Here is a 21,486-nt window from a genome sequence, read left to right as displayed (position 1 = left end):
GCAGCAAGTGCATCTTTCTTCCCTGCCCTGTCTCATCGCAGAGGCCAGGTCTGACTGGGAGGCTGATGCCTGCCCCTAGCACAGGGTGAGCCAGGCCAGGGCACGGCACTCTGATGCTGCGGCCACCTGCGGTCGCAGCGGTGCGCTGTGGACCACCATTGTCTGCAGCAATAAATAATAATAATAGCAATAAATGGGGTCTCAGAGTATTAGGTGGGCTCTTGGATGAGGGATAGCAGCTGCTTTCCTACTTTTTCTCACGTTTCCTCGCCTGGGCAGAGCGCAGCGCCATGCTTTGGAAATCACATAACGTTATACAGCAGTCGCCCTTGCTCTGCAAACAGGTTGAGAGGGAAAATACTTCCTAGCAACCCTCCTGAGCAGGGCACAGGAGCTCACGTCTAAAAAAGTCATCCGACGGCTTTCTGTGAAATCAGATAGATATTAGTCCAGCTCTCAGTTCTTTCTTTATTGCTGGGAAAAAACTAACTAAAACTCACCACAGTACTGAGCACCAGCTTCTGTTTTTGTTGGGGAGCTCACTGAAGACAGCCAGGACTCAGCAGCTCATGGTGGTGGGTAAATCACTTCCTCTGTTCTGCTTCTGGTGCCTTGAGAACTGAAGTGCATCAGTGAGGCAATGAGGAAGGAGCAGCCCTACTCTTCCACCCCATTTTGGCTATAAACAGAGAATTTTAGTGCCCGAGTTAATCCCAAAGGCTCTGCAAATTCAGTCTTACCCACAAAATAAGAGTATGCTACACTCTTTCTGTGCAATAAACACCCTCTTTGCATGTATTTGGAAACACCTTTGAATAGCTTTGTAGTGGTTTAACAATGCAGTTGCTTCACATCACATTATGCTCCAAGTGATCAGTGAATTTGTCATTCTGAAGAGGAAATTAAAATCCCCCCTCTAACCAGGCATCTGTCTTTTAGACTTCAGAGGGAGATTCCCAGGCTTTGACTGAAGTGGATCTGTTCATCTCCACACAGAGAATTAAAGTTTTAAATGCAGACACACAGGTAGGTTATGATTTAAAATTCTGCAAGAATAATGTTGATTGTTTCTGAGCAGTCTTGCCTCAGACTGTGCTCTTGTACTATTCATGGAAAAACTACTAAATTTGGATAAATTCGCTCCAGTGAGAATATTCAGAAAAAGCATTGTTAAACATGCTTAAAAATATTGTTGCTGTTATACTTGCCATTTGCCAACATAATAATACTGAGTAGTTTTACTTATTTGATGTGTTGGAAAATGTCTGCATGTCATTGAGAGCTATATTCAATTTAGAAACAGATTCAAAAGTCTTCCAGCATTCATTTACTCTGTTTCTTTGCAACAGTTTCACTATTCAAATTTATAACAGGTCATCTGCTGCTTTGATTGAGGCATTCGTATCTTACCATTTTTAACATCCAATTTTTCACATTTGAGCAACCACCATCTTTGCTGAAGGTAAATTATTAATTATTTGTATTAAAGAAGTAGCTGGAGACTACAATAACAATCATCAGCAGCCTTTTTTTTTTTTTTTTTTAGTACTTTTACATACATTCTCTAAGAAGCAGTCTTTGCAAGGAAGATTCTTTTCTTAAGGAAATCACAATTAATAACATATAATTTATATGTAGACCCTAATATTTAGTATAATAATCTCACAGATCTCTTTAGACTTTGATCATACTTACAGAAATTCTTTAAATTTTCATTCTTCCTAGAAGCTTAGAAAACAAACAAACATCTTAATGATGTTTACTTCAGTTTTCACTGAAAACAGTCCACTGTATCCAGCTAATAGCAGTGGAAAAGTGATAAAACCTCAGGCTACTATAAGGAAAGATCAATTTCAAAAGTGCTTAGATATGCTAGATATACCCAACTTAAGGGGACTCAGAAAATTCATCTTTTAGTACTTGGAAAAATGGTTGGAGTAATCTTATTATATCATTTGGATATCGTATAGAACTATCCTATGATAGTTTTCTGAAACTGGAGAGCTAATGTTAAGGCTTTTTTTGTCTGAAGGACAAACCAAGGATTATAGATACATTTAATCATCAGAAAGGTATCAAAACAAATAAATAAACAAGCAATTTGCTGGCAGTTTGTGAGTGATGAGCAAGAGTCGGCACAGATTTGTCTAAGGTAAATTATGTCAAATCAATAATTTTCTTTAGTGACAAGGGAACAGCTTTGTGGATGGCAGAGAAGCAGCAGAAGTCACCCATTGACTTAAAGGCTTTCGGATATTATCATCTCATATATTGTCTTATAGATTATATGAAATCTCTGTCTAGATAGAAGGGATATAAACAGGCTAAAAACTCTCCCAGAGTGTACTTATTTCTGAAATACTGCCACACTGAAAGGAGGTACAAAGCAGAGAGACTTACAAGCATGTTTTTTCAGGTGGTACTGTTCAATATGCTCATCAATATCTTGGAAGATGGGAAGAGAAAATGGTTATTATTTAACTTGTAGCTTGATGAATGAAATGATTAGAATTCAGGGAAATTTTGGCTAACTGAAGAAATGATCTGAAACTATAGAGATATTTCAGTGAAGGCAAATGTAGCATTCTGCACTCTAGGTAGCAGTAATCACCTGGACAAGCAGAGAACTGCCTGGGCAGCAGTTCTACTGTAGGGATCTGGCAGTGTGTTAATTTGCAAACTAAAACTATTCTCTAATGGCATCTCTTGTGAGAAGGGTGAAATTCATCCTGGGACACTGAGAAAAAGGAATTCAGCCTCTACAGTTTCTGCTCTAAGGGATGCTTGCTTCTGTGCTGTGCTTTTCAACACTGGAGAGAATCCAGAGGAAAGCTACCAGAAGAGCCAGGTGTCGGGAAAGAAAGCTCAGAGGGTTAGAAGATCCTGGGCTTGGTTAGTCTCCAAACAGAGAATAGGAAACTGAGGAGCAACTTCTAACAGTCTTGAAATACACAAAGGGCTACTGAAAATTAAAGGGGTGTAATTTTTTTCTAAATATCCTTGGAAGAAGCAGTGTACTGTAGCAATGGCAATTCAGCTTAAAAATCAGGAAAAGTTTTCTAACAATTAATAGTCATGTACTGGATGCATCTCTTGAGGTGTCAGAAATCTTCACAGCTGGAGGCAAATAACGCCCATGTGTCTGGGAGCATATGCAGACCAGAGGAACACTTAGATCTCTAAAACAGTAAGAGATTTTACAAGCCATATGGAAGAGATTTTTCTGTTATTTTTCAACTAGTGTGGTGTTTGTTTTTCTAGAGATGCAAAACATGAGGCATCTACTTTTTCCTGATATGTAGAATAGAGTTAGTATTTGTTAATGTAAAGGTAAATATGTATAGTATTAATGTTAATGTATAGTATCATCTCCAGTAAATGTCTTTATTTTTCCTTTAATGTAAGCAGATGTCCTTAACATGCCAGTAGACTTCCCAAGAGATTCAGGCAAATGAGGAGCTGAATATCCCATATACCATGGGCATCTGTGTTTACAATCTGCCGTCCATAGTCCTGACAGTGCATTCCATCTTTAAATACCAGTATCACTACCTGTTACTTCTCAGCCTTTTTTTGACCTAATGGTAAAAATGCTTTGTCTGGAGTACATCATTACAGCTTAACTAGGAGTAATGGCGATTGCTGTACAGACTAACGATTACAGTTTGCATTTGAATAAAACGCTAGCAGTTAAGTCAGCGTAAAGACAACTACAGCCAATTATTAATAAACAAACAGCTACAATTTATAGTTGGAGGTAGTTGGCAATAAATAGCTACATTCACTTTGTTGAGTAAGGACTAGTGTCAGTAGAAATCACCCTTTTTCTTCTTCAAATATTTCTGCATTTCAGCTGAAAATCAGACCTTTTGAAAACAGAAAAAGAAAGACCTTTGATGCAGACCATAACCCTTTTTCAAAAAATACTGTTATCCTATACCACGTCTTCCTCTGAAATTTCCAGTGGTATACGGTGTGACATACCATGAGGGAAGGGGTCTAGTATGAGTTGTTCAGCAAGATTAGAAAGGCAATACAGGAAATGATTATAATTACAAGCTTTTTGGAGTTTGCTCTGCACATTTTCTGCTTTCTCTTTTCTTTAACAGTGGCTCTTTCAGAGAGTTGTAAGAGACTTACTTCCATGAACTTTTAGCATTGCTGTCAACATGTTTTTGCATTTTTGGCACAGTTATATTTTTTCAGTGCTAGTGCAGTTCCTGCCCTGGTATAATTACCATGGGCCTATTTCAGCTCGCGTAGCAGCTGGCAGAGGCAATCTGCGCTTTCATGCCTTTATCAATTATATAAAATCTATTTCTGCAGTGTGCCATCCATGTTTTAACTTCTCAGTAGTATTGTATAGCTCTCATGAGGTAGTAACTGACTTAAAATGTATAATTCTCAGTTTAAAAATGAGCACTTGAAGCTTCTGAGTGGTACCAGGATGTTGTACTGCTGCCTCGAATGGAGCCAGTTCTGTCGCCCCCAGCAACACTGGGAATGGCGCTGCTGCCACTCTTTAGTTGCTCATACTAAAGTCATTGAATATAAGCAGCAAAAGGTGACCGCCTGTTCAGTGTATGCCGTAGGATCAGCCCTAGGTTCAGCCACATGCCTGCTTTTTATCAGGACAGTCCCCCTTGGCGCTGTGCTCCAGGTGCCTGCAGCCAGCGAGTGCAGCCGGCAGGAGCATCTCAGCAGCCCTCCCGTCTCCTCGCTCAGCCAGAGAAGAGGAGCTGGAGCACAGCAGGTGAAAGAGCTGGTGGAGAAAAAGGAAGACACAGAGGTGACAAATGTGCCAAGTCTCTGATTGATAGGTGAATGGTCCTAAAATATCTTCCAACTTGTGAGGTTGTGTGATTCACACTGCCACAGGTCTACTTCACTTGAAAGCCGTGGAAAAATATTTCAGCTTTTTCCTTCAAGTCTTCTTTCACTTTTCAGCAGGGCAGCACCAGGGGATTCTGAGAGCCCTCTGCAGAGGAGGTGAGACCTGGGTAAAGGAAAATCCAGCTGGGAGAGAATAGAACATGGGTTCTGAAGGAGAGGCTGAATTTATAAGGACAAATTTACAGATAGCAGAGATGGAATGGATGGAAGTAGGAAGCAGGAGGGAAGGAGTAGAGAAGCAGGTGGATAGAGATGGGACGATTCATGGAATAATAACAAAGGAGGTGAGAAGATGAAAGTGAGATAACAGTATATAGAAAATAGGTGAGAAGAGATGGAGTGAAAGAGTAAAGTCTGATATACATGTTTATGGTCACTATATATATTATTTGCCTTATTCCTAGATGTAACTGTATTAGAAAGTATAAAGATAGGAGGGAGTGGGAGAGTGACTACTTTTATCCCAGGAGAGGGAAAAAGACATAAAAACCTTTGAGCAACTTGTTTGTGATGGATAAGGCAAGGAAGAATTTCTTGGCAGGTGAGATTAAATGCATTCATGTTGCTGGGGCTGTTCACTCTTGTGAGCATTGCATGTATGATTACACCCTTACACAATACTTAGTGCAGACTGCTCAAAAGCAATTATCTCTGCAGAGCTCCCAAGACCCTGCTGAGAAATGTCCATTCTAAAACATTTTTCAATAGCAAGAGAAATGCTATAAATCCTACTGAGCCCCTGAAACCCTTAGAGATACCCCCAAACCACCTATTAACCATCATTGCATTTCATAGCTAGGGGATAAGCATAGAACATTTTGTTTCAAGACAGAGAAGAATTATTAAAATCATTTTATGGATAGTGATTCTTTTCAGTGAGACAGGTAGTTCTAAGAAGCAGTTAGTTTTGTTTTTTTCCTACCTCTGTCAAGTTAAATTCTGTAATTTTTAAAACAATTACTCTTCTCAACTTGAAAAAGATCTTTTTCTTTTAGACCTTAGAGATCTGGTCAAGTAACGATCAACTAATACCTAGCTGTTCATATAAATGATGAGAAAATCTTGTATTATTCATATCCCATAATGTTTTTTTTTTGTTTGTTTGCAAAGCCAGATATTAAGGGATGCCCTGCCACTACTGTCCCAGCAAGGCGGGTATCTCAGTCACGTGTCCTTTAAAGCTCCTCTAGACTGTGCCAGAGCTGAGCAGAGACCCAAAGCCGCAGGCTGCACTAAGGAGGAAAAGGTTTTTGTCAGGCTGTGTTGCAAGCAGGCTGTGCACCCCCTTGGTTCTCTTGGTACCTGGTTGTCATCATCTGATGCAGCGGAGTTAGGTGAAATTGGACCGCATGTTGCTCAGTGATTATCCTCAGCAGGATATTCAGATACGCAGCAACAGCTACTACCAAAGAAGAAAAAAAAAGAGGCCTTCTTGAGAACAAGGAAGCAATAGCCTGCAGGCAAGCAGGATGCACAATAGAGGAGATTAAAAAACCCCACAACCCTATGTTCAAAAGTTTTCTGTTTGTTCACATCAGAAATACCCACAGTTCTATATCCAAGCAGCTGCCAAAAGCAACAAGGACTACCTCACTCTTGGCCAAGGACCCAAGATATTTTGGAAACCATAAACCGAGATACTAACTTAAAACTGACAGTGGTCACAAAGTAAAGCAAAACAAATTGGCTCAATAATAAGTATTTTTGTATTACAATTCAGGCAGAATTTGCTGGATGCTTTTCAAGGAAAAAAAACCCATCCATGCCTGTTTTGACCAATAAAACTATTACCTTTCTAGTTTGAGCAACTAATAAAAGGCTAGAAAGCACTCCAGACTGAGAATAGACCCTAGCAAGGAGGAGTTTGCAGATTGTACACTTCCTGTTTCTTAAAGCAGAGAATAGTTTCTCTCTACAATGGCAAGATATATAAAGAAATTACAGAAAACAAAGCTAAGAAAGCATGGTTTGTAGGCACTGACCTCTTGCAATAGCTTAGAGATCAGATTCTCTGTTTCAGTTAAAAGCTTCTTAATAAAATTATGCACTTCACATAAGGTTTTAAAGTAGGCAGCATCCAGTTTAAGAAACCCATAATGCAGGGGTTTGAAATGCCCCATAATGGCATCTGGGTCTTTTTTAAACGTTAAAATAAGAATATTTAACCAATGGCAATGAGTTGGATTCCATCCAACCAGACTGAATATCTGACCTGTCACCAGCTCTTTAGCCACATCTGAGAGCTGATTTAATTATTCTGGCAGCCTGCTATTGAAATTGTAGCTCCTGAGCCTCCCGCAGCCTCCTCTTTGTTGCACAGCTAGACGGGTACCCAAGGTTTGCCCAAGGCATGGGCAGGAGCACCCTACGTACACGACGGCACAAGCAGAGTCTGGCTTGGTTTGACAGTGGGGTGAAGAAAAGCACCTCCGGCCAGCTCGGGGTGCACAGCAGCCGGAGGGAGGGGGCACCCCTGCTCGTCCCCCAGCCTCCTGCTCTGCTGATGGACCCACGTGTGTTCACGTGGGGAAGAAAAACCTGCAGCCCCTGAATGCCTCCTCAGGGAAAAATGTTACTCATCACTGCTTTAAAAGATCCTTTTATGGGTCCTATGGGTTCTTACAGTGAGGAGGCTTTTTGTAATACTTTGTGTGAATTTTCACTCTGCCAGATAAGCAGTACTAACATCAGTTACATTACTTTCCGCAATTTCTCTTCCTCTCTAGTTATACTCTGACTTCAGTAATGGTGATTTTTTTCAAGGCACTTCAGGGAAGTACAGTCAATCAGCTTACTTGATTGCATGAGCATTCCTAAAGCTCCCATTGCAAACAAAAGGTGCTTAGCATTAAGGAACATCTTCCATAGCAACACACCGTAATGGGAACTTGGAGAAGTTTTGTATTTATTATTTATTTTTATTTTTTAAAAAAGAAATCAAGTTGCTTATAAAGTATTCTGAACAAAACCTTTATGAAGGTACAAATAGTAAGCTAAAACATCAGTGTACACAAGTGTATCATTCTGCTTGTCTTTACAGTCCTAAGTAAGGTTTTCACCTTTCAAATCATCATTCTAGCTGTGACACAGGCAACTATACATTATATTTTACTACAGTAACATTATTTGTACAGATAGAAAACCTTTCAGTGAAAATGATTATTGATTATTGATACATATGAATTTATATTTATCTAAATGCTGAATTCAGAAATTAAAAAAGTACAAGTTTATACCCAGTGATGCATAGAAACAGTTATAAAAATGCCCTTGAAGACTCTTTCTTGTGGGAGCTCACTGCTTTTTTATAGAAGAAAGAAATGATAGAAGCATGAACTGAAGTTCAATAATATGAAGATTCAGATGAAAAACAAAAGACAAAATAGTAATATCTGAAATAAAACAAGTCTAGTGACAACACATCCTTCTCTGACTACAAATATGCACTCAGTTTTCATTTGTCTGAGCTAACTCAATACTTAATCAAAGCCATTGTATAATGATATATTCCTGGGAGAAAAATGTCTGGAAGTGGTAGGCTGGGATTTCCCTGCTAATATCAGAAAGTAAAATAGAGTTTAAAAGGCGAAAGTAATTAAGGGATGCAGAGCTCAGGGATTTGAGATCAAGGCAGGAAGTTTCAAGATGCTTCAGACTGGCTTCTCTTTGGTGGTTTTGTACATCAGGAGTGTTCGTTAGGAAGGAGCGAGGGCTGGTTTCCATTTAAAACCAGTCGCGTGGGCAAAGGCTCTCTGGAGCTGAGCGAGGTCTCCCAGCACAACTGAACTGGCAGCCTGATGCCATTGACTGGAGGAAGACTTTGATCGTGTTCAATCTCATCAGCTTGGATTACGCTGGTAAAACTGGGAAAGCTTTTGACCAGATGGACCATGTTGTCTCCGTTCATGTTCATCTGCTTTTGGTCTCTACTGTGATGTGCTCAAACTCCAGCAGATCTGGACAGACACAAGCAGAAGCTAATTTTGGCCAGCTGTTACCTGGACAGGACTAGATCTAGCAAGTCTTTAAAGTTTACCTCTCTCTTCAAGCAGATGAATAAAGCAATTGACTTTACCTGCAGGAGCTGGTTAAGCAAATTTTGGAGCAGTTGTGTAAGCCTGGACGCTAGACTGAATCCCCCCTCAGCACTTCACAGCCAAACTGATCTGTGATACTGAACAAGTAATCATAAAAAAGTATTAGAAATTCTAACTAAAGAGAAGGTGAAATACTACCTTCATAGGCTTTTACAGAGAAAAAAAAATATGCTTTTGCAAACACAATAGAAAACGTTATATTACATATTGCTATTATAGGACTGATTAAAGGAAACAATTCAGAAAATCACTATATAACATCTGATCTATAGATGACTTTGCCAAAACTGGTTCTGTCATTGTGAAATGCATCTGCTTCATTTAGGAAAAACAATACAAAAGTGAGATGTAATTTTCCAACAGCATCAAGTTGTTTATAGAATGTTGGCATAGATTTTTATTATTATTTTGAAGTAGCAACCATGTAGTCTTTGCTCAGGCAACACTTTCCCTGAAGCCAGTTTCTTTAACAGCCACTGTGTCTTCAGCCAGGGTTCAAGTCCATTGAGTGTGTAGGGAGTGTTGGATCTGGGTCTGTATAAACAGAGTCTAGAGCTGTTGTCATTCTCAAGCAACAGGCCATCCAGGAGGGAAAAAATGCAGCATCTGTGGAATCATAGCAGGCACAAAGAATGTCTTTATTTCTCTTTGTTTATGTAGGAAACAATGATGGATCATGCACTGCGTACAATCTCATATATTGCTGATATTGGCAACATTGTAGTTTTAATGGCACGGCGCCGCATGCCACGGTCAGCTTCTCAAGACTGTATTGAAACAACGCCTGGTGCTCAGGAAGGAAAGAAGCAGTACAAAATGATATGCCACGTCTTTGAATCAGAGGATGTAAGTAAATTGAATTAAATTCTGGGTAAACAGTGGATGTCATTTTGAGAATCTCTGAAATTACATCTGATCTCTTGAATGCATTTTTGCTGACAATAATTTTTTCTGATGGAAGCTATAGCTAACCTGTGCAAGGACTGGCCAGTTTGTCACTATTTCCACAAATCATTCGTGTTACCTTCTCAGCTCCAAAATATCCACTTTTTTTCTCATCTGACTTTGCTATTCTAGAATCATTTGTGTTCCAACAATCTTTCCTCAGATATTTATATTATTTGGATTTGTTTGAAAGTCCATGGCCATCTGTGGCCAAAATTAATATACTGTGTATCAAATTGATCATCCTGGATTGGATCCTGTAGTCCAGCTGTTTGGTACATATTGACACACATACTTCTCTGGAGAGCCAGCAATGGAGTGGAACTAGTTAGGTCCTCAGTCAAATTGAAGCTAACTTGCTAAGATAATCTTCTACCAACTTGGCAGACCTGGAACTGTTGCCGTTTACCCATTTATTCCCTTATGGCTTACTTACTGTGGTAGGTATGTGCAGTATGGGACTCGCTCTTTGATGTTTAAGAACACATCCAGCCACTTTTTTTCATTTTTCTTTTTTTACCTCTAGCAAAGATTATGAATTACAGTTTTTGCACAAATGCAGTGGAGCTAAGAAAGTTTAGTTCTCTGTACTTTACAGAAATTTTTCCTCACAACCAGAAGAATTTAGCAATTCTTAAATAAAAGGCTAGAATGTGTAGGAAGAGCTACAATTACTCCTTCAAAACAGGAGCTGTACAACAGAAGGCATTGTTTCTGTCATCTTGTGCTGTAACACACACTGACTATGCAATACCATATTAGCTCTAAAGCACTCTCTGTTAAAATTCCCTTTCAACAGAAAGGGAGTGACCACTTCAGAATTCAGGTTCTACTTTCCATTTGCATCAGAAATGGAAAAGATGAATGCGCTTGGAGCCACAGTCGAAGCAGGATTGCAGCCGTAGTGGTTGCAGCAGAGTTCTGCACGGCTCCGCTCCATCCTCTTTCCCCGTGGGAAGCGCTGCCCTGCCGTGCCCTTACCTCGTGTGGCTGAGGACGGTGACCTTGCTTTTCTGCTGTTGTCTCTCCAGGTTTGCTTTTGTGGCTGAATAGAAGATACTTGTGTCTAAAGTGGCTGACCTGGAAACTTCAACCTAATCTAAAACACATATGGAAAAAATATCAAGCTAGTAAAACTGAGAAAACAAGACAACTGAGATGATACTATTACAAGTAATAGGCAGAATTCAGCATTTCTAACCATCACTATATAGAACAGCTTTAAATATAATTTCTGTAATACCAAATTTAAAAAAATCTAGTTCTTTTCTTCAGGCAGTCATACCTTACAGGTTGCTTATTTTGTGACCTAAGCAATCATTTTCATCATTTTAAAACAAGTGGGCCTATAAATGAGAAATGGTGTGTCTGAGTTTTAGAGCACTAGCCTGGGAGTGTTCACACACGTGCTCCTCTGCTCAGCTCTGCCTCTGCTTTGCTGGCGTGACCTTTTCAGGCAGCTTAATTACACTAAGTTGCACACAATGCTGAGGACTTTCAAAAAACTCATAAAAACCTGGAGATACAGATGAAAGGCATGAAAACTGGCTGTTACTAGCAGCAATAGAATAGATGATGACATCTAAACAGTTTGTTTTTGTGAATGTGGAATAGAGTGTTAATAAAAGGGAAAGCAAAAGAACTAAATACAGAGAAAGCAATTACACCACAGGTGGAAAACAGCAAAACAAACTTCAGTAATTCTGTGATGGAAAAATATTCTTGATGACTTTTGTACTGTTGATGCTCAAATCACTTGATATTTTTATTATTATACATTTATTATACATTGATTAAAAATAGTTGAGGAGATATATTAAAATATGAAGGAATATGTGACTGGCTAGGCTACTTATATCTTAATTGTCCAGAATTCTTTTCAAGTCATACAGATTGATGCTTTTGCTTGTGTCAGTGCAAATGAAATAAGAAAACAACATGTTAGCATCTGAAGAAGTGAAGAAAACACTGAAGTATCTCTTCAGTGGATTGTGAAAAGAAAGGGTTAGATGGTACAGTGTTTTCCAGAGTAACAACGTGCATTCATAACTGCACTCACCATGTACCTGCTCTCTGAAAGTGTTGCATTTCCAGAATAGGGTGGGGTTTTTTTAGGTTTGTTTTTTTTTTAAGTTTTGATTATTGTTATTTTTAGGTAGTTACATTGCAGGATACAGTTAGTTCCTTTTCAGATCATTGGGGTTACTTGTATTCCCTAATGACAGAATACAGTTCCTGGAAAGCACAAATATATGAAACTGATCTTGGCATTCTCCTGTGAGCTGCAGAGGACTTGGAATAGGAAAATAAGAAATTATCAGTTGGTGGTGGTGGGAATGAGTTGAATATAAATCCTTACCTCCATGGCTATTTCTCTGCATTCCAGTGCCATCTAGTGTAACTAGAAAATAAGTTTTATGATGAAGTTCAAGAACTCAGTTAGTTGACTTCTGCAGTGCACTGAATGCCCAAGGTGGTTGGTACTGTTATGATGACTGTTACCTGTTATTTTATGTCTAATGCATATGTACTCCTGATGCATCCTAACATTGATCACTGTTAACATTTACTCTTACAGCCCACTGTATTGGGAAGTTACCTTAATTACAAACTGTAGGAGAATGCATGGCCGGATAAATGCTCCCCAAATCAACAGAGATGGAAGCTTTTGAAGAGTTGTGTTTACCACGGACAAGCTATAGTCAAGACTCTGCCCATGTGCTTGAAAGCATCCCTGACCCTGCTAGTCAAGATGTGTTAATGCGAGTAGTTGTTGTAGGTGTGCAGTGGGTAACTAAGGGCTATTCCTGGTTTGCCAGGACTCTGAGACATGTGTAATGGCAGTAATGGGAGAGCAGATTGTTTTGGTGAAGAGATGCTTGCAGAGCTATAAAATGGAGGTGGAGAAGCAGCGGGTGAAAAAGCAACCCAAATCAATGGTGCATACATGTCCTTGAAGGCACGTGCAAACAGGGCAGCAGTTGTCTCATCCCTTGTGCAAATCTGCGGTGGTCAGAAGTAGAGTCTGTGACAGTCTCTTCTCTAAGGCCTGGCCTGGACTGGTAAGAGCCAGTGCTCTCCACTGTCTGTTGGAACAAGGGTGTAAATGGCATTTGGTTGCATGCTGCCCCAGTGGGCTGATGAAAGGAGATCGACGTTTTTTTTAAATGGAGCTTGCCGTTTGTTTTTGGGTATAAGGGATGTTTTCCACACAACTGACCTTAAGTGACTTCACATTCATACTACCTTAGCAACTTTGCTCTACCCTTTATTTTGACTGTCCTTTAAACACAGTATCTCTCTTGTGGCTTTAGTGGTAATCTCTGCACCAAACCTTTCTCTGAGCGGTCTTTTGTTTCACGTTACAGGCACAGCTGATAGCTCAGTCCATAGGTCAGGCTTTCAGTGTGGCTTACCAAGAGTTTCTGAGAGCCAATGGAATCAACCCCGAGGATCTCAGTCAGAAGGAGTACAGTGATATCATCAATACCCAAGAGATGTACAATGATGATCTCATACACTTCTCCAATTCGGAAAACTGCAAAGAGGTAAATCAGTTTCTAAATTTTTATTTCATATTGATTCATTTTTTCAGAGAAATGTAGTTCTTGTGAAAATATAATTGCATTTTAAGGATGGTTTTTCATCCCAGATGCATTGTTTTATCAGTACTCTGCTACTAAAAACAACTTTGTAAGCTTTTAGACTTTCTCTTTTTGTTTTCACATTTTTTTTTTGGCTTCAATTGATCAAAACAGTAATAAAGCACATCTACATCTGACATAAATAAGCTTTGAGGTATTCGGAGTACACACTGTGAGGTGTTTCTGTGTTTTACAACGGCAATCCATTTTAATGCACATTGCAACTGATTTCTTACTTGATGGACAGAAGGACCATGAGTCCAGGATGCTATGGCATGGGCAGGCTAATTTATCTTCCCTTAGTAGAACGCCAGGGAAACTGCCACATGAAACGTATCACATGATCATAATCTATGAAAAGGCAAGAACTGCCCCTAAGTGCCCCACTTCATATAACTATTTACATTTATAAGCAGCCGTATATTTCACACTTTACATTTCATCCAAAAAAGCATTATAATGCTGAGCGTTCCAGACCAGGATGTAGCATCCACGGTTGCACCTGGTTCTGCTGTTCTTGCTGGTACTTCCCATATTGTTTCAGTGCAATGGGGATTTGGTCCATGTCCTAAAGGTCAGAGAGTTTCCTGGCCGAGTCCTAAAGTGATCTTACTTTGAGATAAAGGGCAAATTGTTTAATCCTTCAGTCACAGCTTTCCTACTTACACTCACTATTTCTGGCCTTACTGATTCCTGTGCAGCTGTGTGTGCCCTTGGGAACAGAGTATTTTTCACCTCTAGCTGCAGATAGTAAAGTTATGATTTGATGTGTGGTTTTATATGTCTGTAGCTGCTAGATAAACTGTTTTCACATCTGTATACACTGTGACAAAATACTTCTCTTTTAGCCCACAAGGGAAAATTCAATTGGACAAATCTTGGTTTCACTTATAATCAGAACATACAAATATATAATGTTTCAAAGTGACTGAGGTCATTTTTGTGGCACCTCTTTTCTACCTGATTTATGAAGGTGTTTGAATATTGACAGAGTTGTGGCATACTGATTGGTTCAAAGCCTTGATAGATAGCTTCAGTGAAAGTCAGCTGGCCTTTGTGGTTTCTTATAAATACGGATGGCCTCATCCCTTTTTAACCTGAAGGCTGATCTTACTGCAGCAGTTCTGTTTCGCTATATAGTCTTTGTATGGTGCAGGTAGTTCAGTCACAACATTTTTCATTTAGGAGAAAATAATGTCTATCATTTTGTTAAAGGGTATATTTACCTTGTGCTCCAAGCACTGCCTCAGTCACAAAATGTTACAGCCTCCCCTATCTAAGAAGGATTAATACTTCTTTGGCATTCATTCAGTTGACAAATTACATTAAACATACTGAGTCCCACCAATGTGCTGGGTTTTTTGTATATCCTAAGGGCCTATATAGACCTTCCACAAACAAATGGAAGATGCTGCTGAAAAGAACAGGTAAGTTTTCCAGAGTTTTAACAGTCTTTTGAAGTAATGGGAAAGAATGGAATTCTTTTCATAAGTTGTACTTATTCAGGAACAACTGAGATGTTAATGCTCAAATTTAGATGAACTGAAGAAAAAACACTTTTTTTTTTTTTTTTTCCAGCTCCAGCTAGAAAAGCAGAAGGGAGAAATTCTTGGGGTAGTGATTGTGGAGTCTGGATGGGGATCCATTTTACCCACTGTTATCCTGGCTAACATGATGAATGGAGGCCCTGCAGCCCGTTCAGGAAAACTAAGCATTGGAGACCAAATTATGTCCATTAATGGGACCAGTTTAGTTGGTCTTCCTCTTGCAACATGCCAAGGGATCATAAAGGTACCCCAAAATTACAACTGTATACTGTAGATTGTAAACAAGCAGAGAGATGATGTTCTGTCAAGTGACCAGGCAGATTTCCAGCAGATATGATTTTCATATCACTATGAAAAACATGTAACCTCTCACTAACAGAAGATAGAATTAGAAATGCAGGCTCAGAGATGATAATGAATCAAAATTTAGAGCTGGAAAATTTGGCTACAGCTCTGTTACTGGACTATAAACAGGTGAAGTCTCAAAAAGCTGCCAACAGTCAGTTACTTTGGGCAGCTAGTTATCTTAAAAATTTCAGGCTTCCTCACAACCTCCAAATTAAAATCTGAGGATTAAAATCTACTGTGCTTCTCTTGGGCTTCATGTAGGCAAAAGCGATGGAGGCCAAATGAGGAGCTGGTAGACTGCAGCCTCCAGATGAAACGAGGCAATGAAGGTTGCTCAGACATGAGGGAACCTCAGGATTCATCCTCTTCGTTTACTAAGACTGGTATCAATTCATATTTACCAAGAGCAGCAGCAGGAGACTAATTAGGCAGATTTTGGTGGAGAACAAGCCATAGTCAGGCTTGGCCTGTCTTCAATTTAAATTGAATTCAATTTCTTGAATTGAAAGTTACTTTAGTAATTAAAGGCAAGGGGTTTGTTATGTTTTGTTGGACCATACACTGATGTTAATGAGATAAAGACATGTCTCTGTAAGTTAACAACACTGTTATTTGTAGCTGTTATTTCCCAGATCAACTACTTTTCAGTCTTGCAGTTAAGAAACCACTAGTGAAAGAGCAAATTAAGATTTTTTTCAGAAATATTAACTTCTGGTATCTTACAGGGTCTCAAGAATCAGACACAAGTGAAACTGAACATCGTTAGCTGTCCTCCAGTCACTACTGTCCTCATAAAACGGCCAGACTTAAAATACCAGCTAGGCTTCAGCGTACAGAATGGAATTGTAAGTTTCTGTGTTTGGTGATTGCGTTTTTTGGTTTTTTTTTTTTTTTTTTTTTGATTGTTTCTTTTGAGTAAGAAACACACTGAAGTATTGAAAGTTCTTTGCACATGTCCTCTGTGCATTTTGAGAACTTGTTCTTCCTGGTTAGCAGTGTAAGCCTGCAGGGCCTGCTGTCAGTAGAGTCCCTAGAGTTATATACATACAAGAACATGTTCCTATATAGACATAAACCTGTTTGCTGAAACTTATCATCAACTTTGATGATTTTTTCTTTGTCTGTTTTTGTCTGTCAATTGCTTCTGGTGGCTACAGCCTTCACAGCCACTCCTGTCTCTCTGGAGCTTTTGCTCCATATCTAGAATTTCATTTGTCAGCTGATGCCTTTATTCTGTACCTTACTTTCTAGGAGGTCAGTTTATGCTGACATATACCCACAATCCACAACCTCAGTTTCCATACTGTGATCCATCATAAATCAAAACCTTGTAATCAAATCTCTGTACAGTGAACGGCAAATAGAGAGCACTAGGAGAACACATACTGCCTTTTTTGAGACACTTTTCCTACATAATACAAGATTTAAAATACAGATTGTCTAGTGCAATGGATCAATTCTAATAAATGTATGACTGTCAACTAATGACAATCTACTAACATGTCAGAGTTGCAAGGAAAAGCAGTTACACTGAAACGGGCATCTGCAAATACAACATTCTAATCTTAGCTCTGATCTTGTTTCTCTATTTTTAAATATCAGCAGTTATTCACTAAGATTCTAATTTTTATTGCTCTTTACAGAATTCATTTGGCTCACATGGTAGTGGGCAACATCCTGGAATGCCCAGGAGGAGGAGGAATTGTGTCCTCCTATGGTAAAGCTAAATCTCTCTTATTCCAGTAGTTACATAGGCTGTGCCCTTTCTCAGGGATCCCTACCATATGTGCTGCAGCTTCCCCACCGGTAATAACAGCAAGGAGAAGGAATGTGACAGCTAACACTTACCCAGTGCAGCTCAGGGTCTTCCTGTCCTGGTTCTTCCTTCCCAAGCCATTTTGTGGTACTTTTCCAAAGCAAACCCTCTGGACAACACTAGCTCCAGTAGCCACCTGGCCTTTTCTGGGGCTGGTATTGGCATTAGGGACTGCCTGTACTGCAGGACCATCGCCATCTCCTTTTCTTCCAGTCTAGGGAAAAAAATAATAATCAGGCTACCTATGGAGAAAACCACATCACAAAAGGACTGTAGGCTCTGGGCCCCTGTTCAGTTAAACTTGTTGTAGATTGAAGTTGCTAGATCTCTGTCTGCCATCCCTAGAAGAGCAGCAGATAAAGGGCTTTAATATGGATTATGGGTCTTAATATGCTTTAGGCAACAGATGGCTCATTAGCAGATTCTCAGCTCTGCTAGTTATCACTAAGTTATTATTGTACCCAAGTTTTAAGTGTTCCTGCTTCAGATTACGTTGGGGTCACAGCAGAGATTAGCATGAAGAACACTGCTACAAGCCTTTGGCCAGCTGCGCTCTCTGCAGTGATGGCTGACCCAGGCTGACATCCTTTAGAAGCATAGGAGTAAAGTATTTGTCACATTTGTTTTGGATTAATGGTCTCACATATTTACTCACATGAGTAGATACAGATCTGTAAAAATATGGAAAAATCAAGTGTGTGTGATATTTCTGTGAAATCTCTTTTTTTTTGCCTGCCCCCAGTCTGCTTTCCCCTACACACATGTATGTATTAGTGTGTTGGTGTTAGTACTGTCAGTGCTAGCAAATCCCAAGCGTTAGCAGAAGGAGGATGACTGGGATGGGAGCTGGTTTTTCATGATCTCACAGAGGGCGCCCAAGGCAGCACCCAACAGTGTGTGAGGCACTGGTTTATTTCCTAGTTGCTGTCCTTTGTAACTGCACTACGTCCAGCTGGTGCAGGGATAAAAAAAAGAAAATAAAAAAAGATATCCAAGGAACAATGAGCAAAACTATGGTGTTTATCTACTCATTTAGGAGGCCTCTCTCTCAGTCTAGTGCTGTAGGGGTTGGTCAGGGTTGGGGAAAAGGATCAGAGGAAGGTGGACGGGAACAAGTAACTCACGTCCTCACCTGGGCAGAGCAGTAACAGAACCTGTGAGACACTACTCGTTTTGTTTTGTCTTGTCTCAGCTAACCATCTCCTATGTCCTTAGAGCCCCAGTTCAGCAGTTGCTGCATGCCATGGCAGTTTGCTTTCACAGTGTTTTTGCTCCATCTACTGGTCATTTGTCATACTCAGCATTGAGGATGGCCTGAAGTTGTTCCAGTTAAATTAGTAACATTTAGATGACATCCAGCAGAAAGTTTATCAGGTTCAGCATAAGAATCCCTCATAAATAACAATAAAAGAAAGCCTCGTAATACATTTAATTAATGAATAGTCTGTGCTTGAATGCTTGATAGTTTGACACTTTGAATATTTTAAAAAGCAGAGTTTTTTAATTGCTAGAGACTGTTTTACTTTATGATTGAATTCAGAAACAATATCCTTATCCTTTGTTGGCTCAGCATTAGCACAGTGAAGAAATAACTTGCCAGAATGGGTATAATTAAATGTCTCCTACTGCTAGACCACTCTCTCATTCTAGGTGCATCTGGTACCGATTCATGTGCCTCTGCTGGTGACAGTTCTGCTGTGGTTCCTTTTCACCCTGCCATGTCATCTGTGCAGGATGTACAGCCATGACAGCAGTGAAAAGCTACACCCACCGTGAACACACAGCAGTACTATTTGACCTATGTTTTATTTTCATAGATCATCAGGAAAATAATAGAGACTGGGTTGCTGCAGATCGGTGTTTTGCTTTGTGTAGCCTGTCTAGTTTATGAATGCAGAGGTTAAAGTTGTGGTTCAGGGAGCACTGGTGGTGTGGGGACACTTCCTGGAAGCTTGCAGCTGTCCGCACGGCTGGTGCCAGCTTTGGGAAGTTTTAATTAGGGAGCAGCACAAACACAAGATATAATGTAGTGTTAAATTTGCAGAAATTGCTCTTGCACTAGGAACACAGGTATTCTTCATGGCTTTTGAAAGCTACTGCTGTAGTTTTGTTGCACATTTATAAAAGGAAATCAAAATTTGACCCTTAAAAACATTAAGGAAAAAAATGGAATATTGTGCATATATATGAAAGAAAAGCAGCAGGAATGTTGTGTGAGTGGGAGGTGAACTTAAAGCACTATCAGTCACTGCTGAAAATCATTCAGAACCCACTTTTAAAATTACGATGCTCTTTAAATGTAACTGATCATCTCTAATATCCTGTCATTATCTTATTTCCTGTTTTTTATGAGATCTATGTACCACTAGTTGTATTTTTACTGCTGATAACATACCACTTTTCAGTCTGGACCTCTAAGCTCTTTACAAATGACCCTTCCTCCAAGCTGTATATCTATTCATAGCCTGTGAGAACTCTACCTGGAAATACAGCAAAACTAGGTAAAACGTAGCAGGTGGTAGCTATTTTATTTTTTCATCCTTGCCTCTACTTTTATTTAAACTGTCTAGGGGGAAAAATACGCAGAATTTAAGGACATACGTAGTAATGCAAGAGCAAGAGCAACCTAGTTTAATAGGTTACATTTAAGGTGTTTACTCAGAGTAAAGCTAATTTGCTTTGCACTGTTTTATCCATAATGTTTTCCTATACAACAGGCAGCTGCAATAAAGCTGATTAGGAAAGTACTGAAGTTTTACATCAGCTACGTTGCAGCTGTCTAACACATTGCAAAGTATGTAACAGCTGAATGCAATTAACCTGTATGGTTTAGCTTTCATCGTTTTTTTTTTCCTCCCTCCTGTTTACACAGCAAAGAGAGTAAAAAAGTTCTTGCTTACAAAAAGATACAGATTAGTCATGCTTTATTTAATCTCATAGCTGTCACCATGTTTAACAAGTACAGCAAGCTACACAATCCTGGCTCAGCGGAATTGTATTTACTTAGCGGTATTGCTCAGCTTAAACTTGCCAGCCTAATCTGCCATGCTTCTTAGCTCCACTGGCCTGAGACAAGAGTCTTAAGGCTGCTTTCAGTCAGTAACTTAAAATATAGGAGCTGTGTAAAAGCTTTAAGTACAGGAGATCTTTACATCTGTGCTCTATCTTAACATGATCTGTGAGGGTAGGCAGAGCCACTTGTGCTCTGTGTCTGTTTCTCTCTGTACCTCATTAAAACACTTAATGTTCACAGAAAGGAAGCTGAATCTCTTCCGTGGAGAGAGATCGCATTCTTGAATGAGGGTAGGAGACTGCGTTCTACGTCTGAGGCTGCTAGAAAGGCTAAAATCACTGATGGTGTTAGAAGCGCCGTGAGAGCCACAGAACGAAAGGTGCTCTGCAGAGACCTGCAGGCCGTTATCTTGCCTTTGGGCCAGTGGGATGGCAGGTCACATTTGCTCTGAAAGCTTTTATTTCAGCTGGCTGTACAGTCTGTATATTTTCTATTATACTGTGAAAAATGCATTTACAGGGTTTCTTTGGGCACATTCTGAATTGTTGTGCTTTCAGATTACTGCATATACTCCCCAATAGCAAGCAGCAAACTTTATTCTTACAGTGAGTTAAATGAGAAGCTTTCTATAGGAGAGTCAGGCAAAATATATAAAGCAGCTTATCTAGTCAGCTGTTTGATTAGAAGGTAGACTACCTGCCAAACAGTATATTCCATGTGACTGAATTCAAGATGCAATTCTGCAAAGGATCCTGATGGTGCCTCTAACCATAACACTGCATCAGAAGCAGCCTGTGAACTACAGCAGAACAAAGCCACTAATTACAGGCCAGGTGCAGCGTGTCTCACTGCAGGATTAAAATCCTTTTCCGAAGGCTGAAGGTGGGTTTTTATAATCAAAGAATAAATTTATATTCTTCCTTCCCTCTCTTAGACAGCCTGAACCTTGAAAAAATAATAAGGATTTCATTTTTCATAGGACTGTTATTTACAGAGGATAGGAAACTGCTAGTGCCATACAGAATACTACTAATTCAGACAATGTTCCAGTTTCCAACTTGGCCATCAACAGTAACTGCAGAAGCAGCCATCACTGGATGCTATTTCCTGTAGTATTCCTTTCTTTTCCTCTATATCAGTTTTCTCCTCAGTAAATAAAAGGTAAATGCAACCCAGCACTGCT

At 39.7% G+C, this 21,486-nt stretch overlaps 2 protein-coding genes across 4 annotated transcripts in view; one reads left to right on the top strand and one right to left on the bottom strand.

The window, feature by feature from the left end:
* The window catches only part of APBA2 (amyloid beta precursor protein binding family A member 2), a 109,732-nt gene that overhangs the window by 82,801 nt on the left and 5,445 nt on the right, over window positions 1-21,486 (top strand). For 2 of the 3 annotated variants that reach the window (XM_062583388.1, XM_062583387.1), the window contains 5 exons: window positions 940-1,026; window positions 9,651-9,836; window positions 13,304-13,483; window positions 15,158-15,370; window positions 16,200-16,319. In XM_062583388.1, coding sequence (XP_062439372.1) covers window positions 940-1,026; window positions 9,651-9,836; window positions 13,304-13,483; window positions 15,158-15,370; window positions 16,200-16,319 — 786 coding nt within the window. The remainder of the gene's footprint in view (window positions 1-939; window positions 1,027-9,650; window positions 9,837-13,303; window positions 13,484-15,157; window positions 15,371-16,199; window positions 16,320-21,486) is intronic. The other variant, XM_062583389.1, reaches the window with a different exon arrangement.
* Window positions 17,425-21,486, bottom strand: part of ENTREP2 (endosomal transmembrane epsin interactor 2) — a 160,657-nt gene continuing 156,595 nt past the window's right edge. The window contains exon 13 of the mRNA XM_062583391.1: window positions 17,425-17,504. The gene's annotated coding sequence lies outside the window, so the exon portion shown is untranslated. The remainder of the gene's footprint in view (window positions 17,505-21,486) is intronic.

The sequence above is a fragment of the Rhea pennata genome, chromosome 10 (assembly GCF_028389875.1).
Source record: "Rhea pennata isolate bPtePen1 chromosome 10, bPtePen1.pri, whole genome shotgun sequence".
NCBI lineage: Eukaryota > Metazoa > Chordata > Aves > Rheiformes > Rheidae > Rhea > Rhea pennata.
This window is presented reverse-complemented; position numbering and strand designations above follow the sequence as displayed.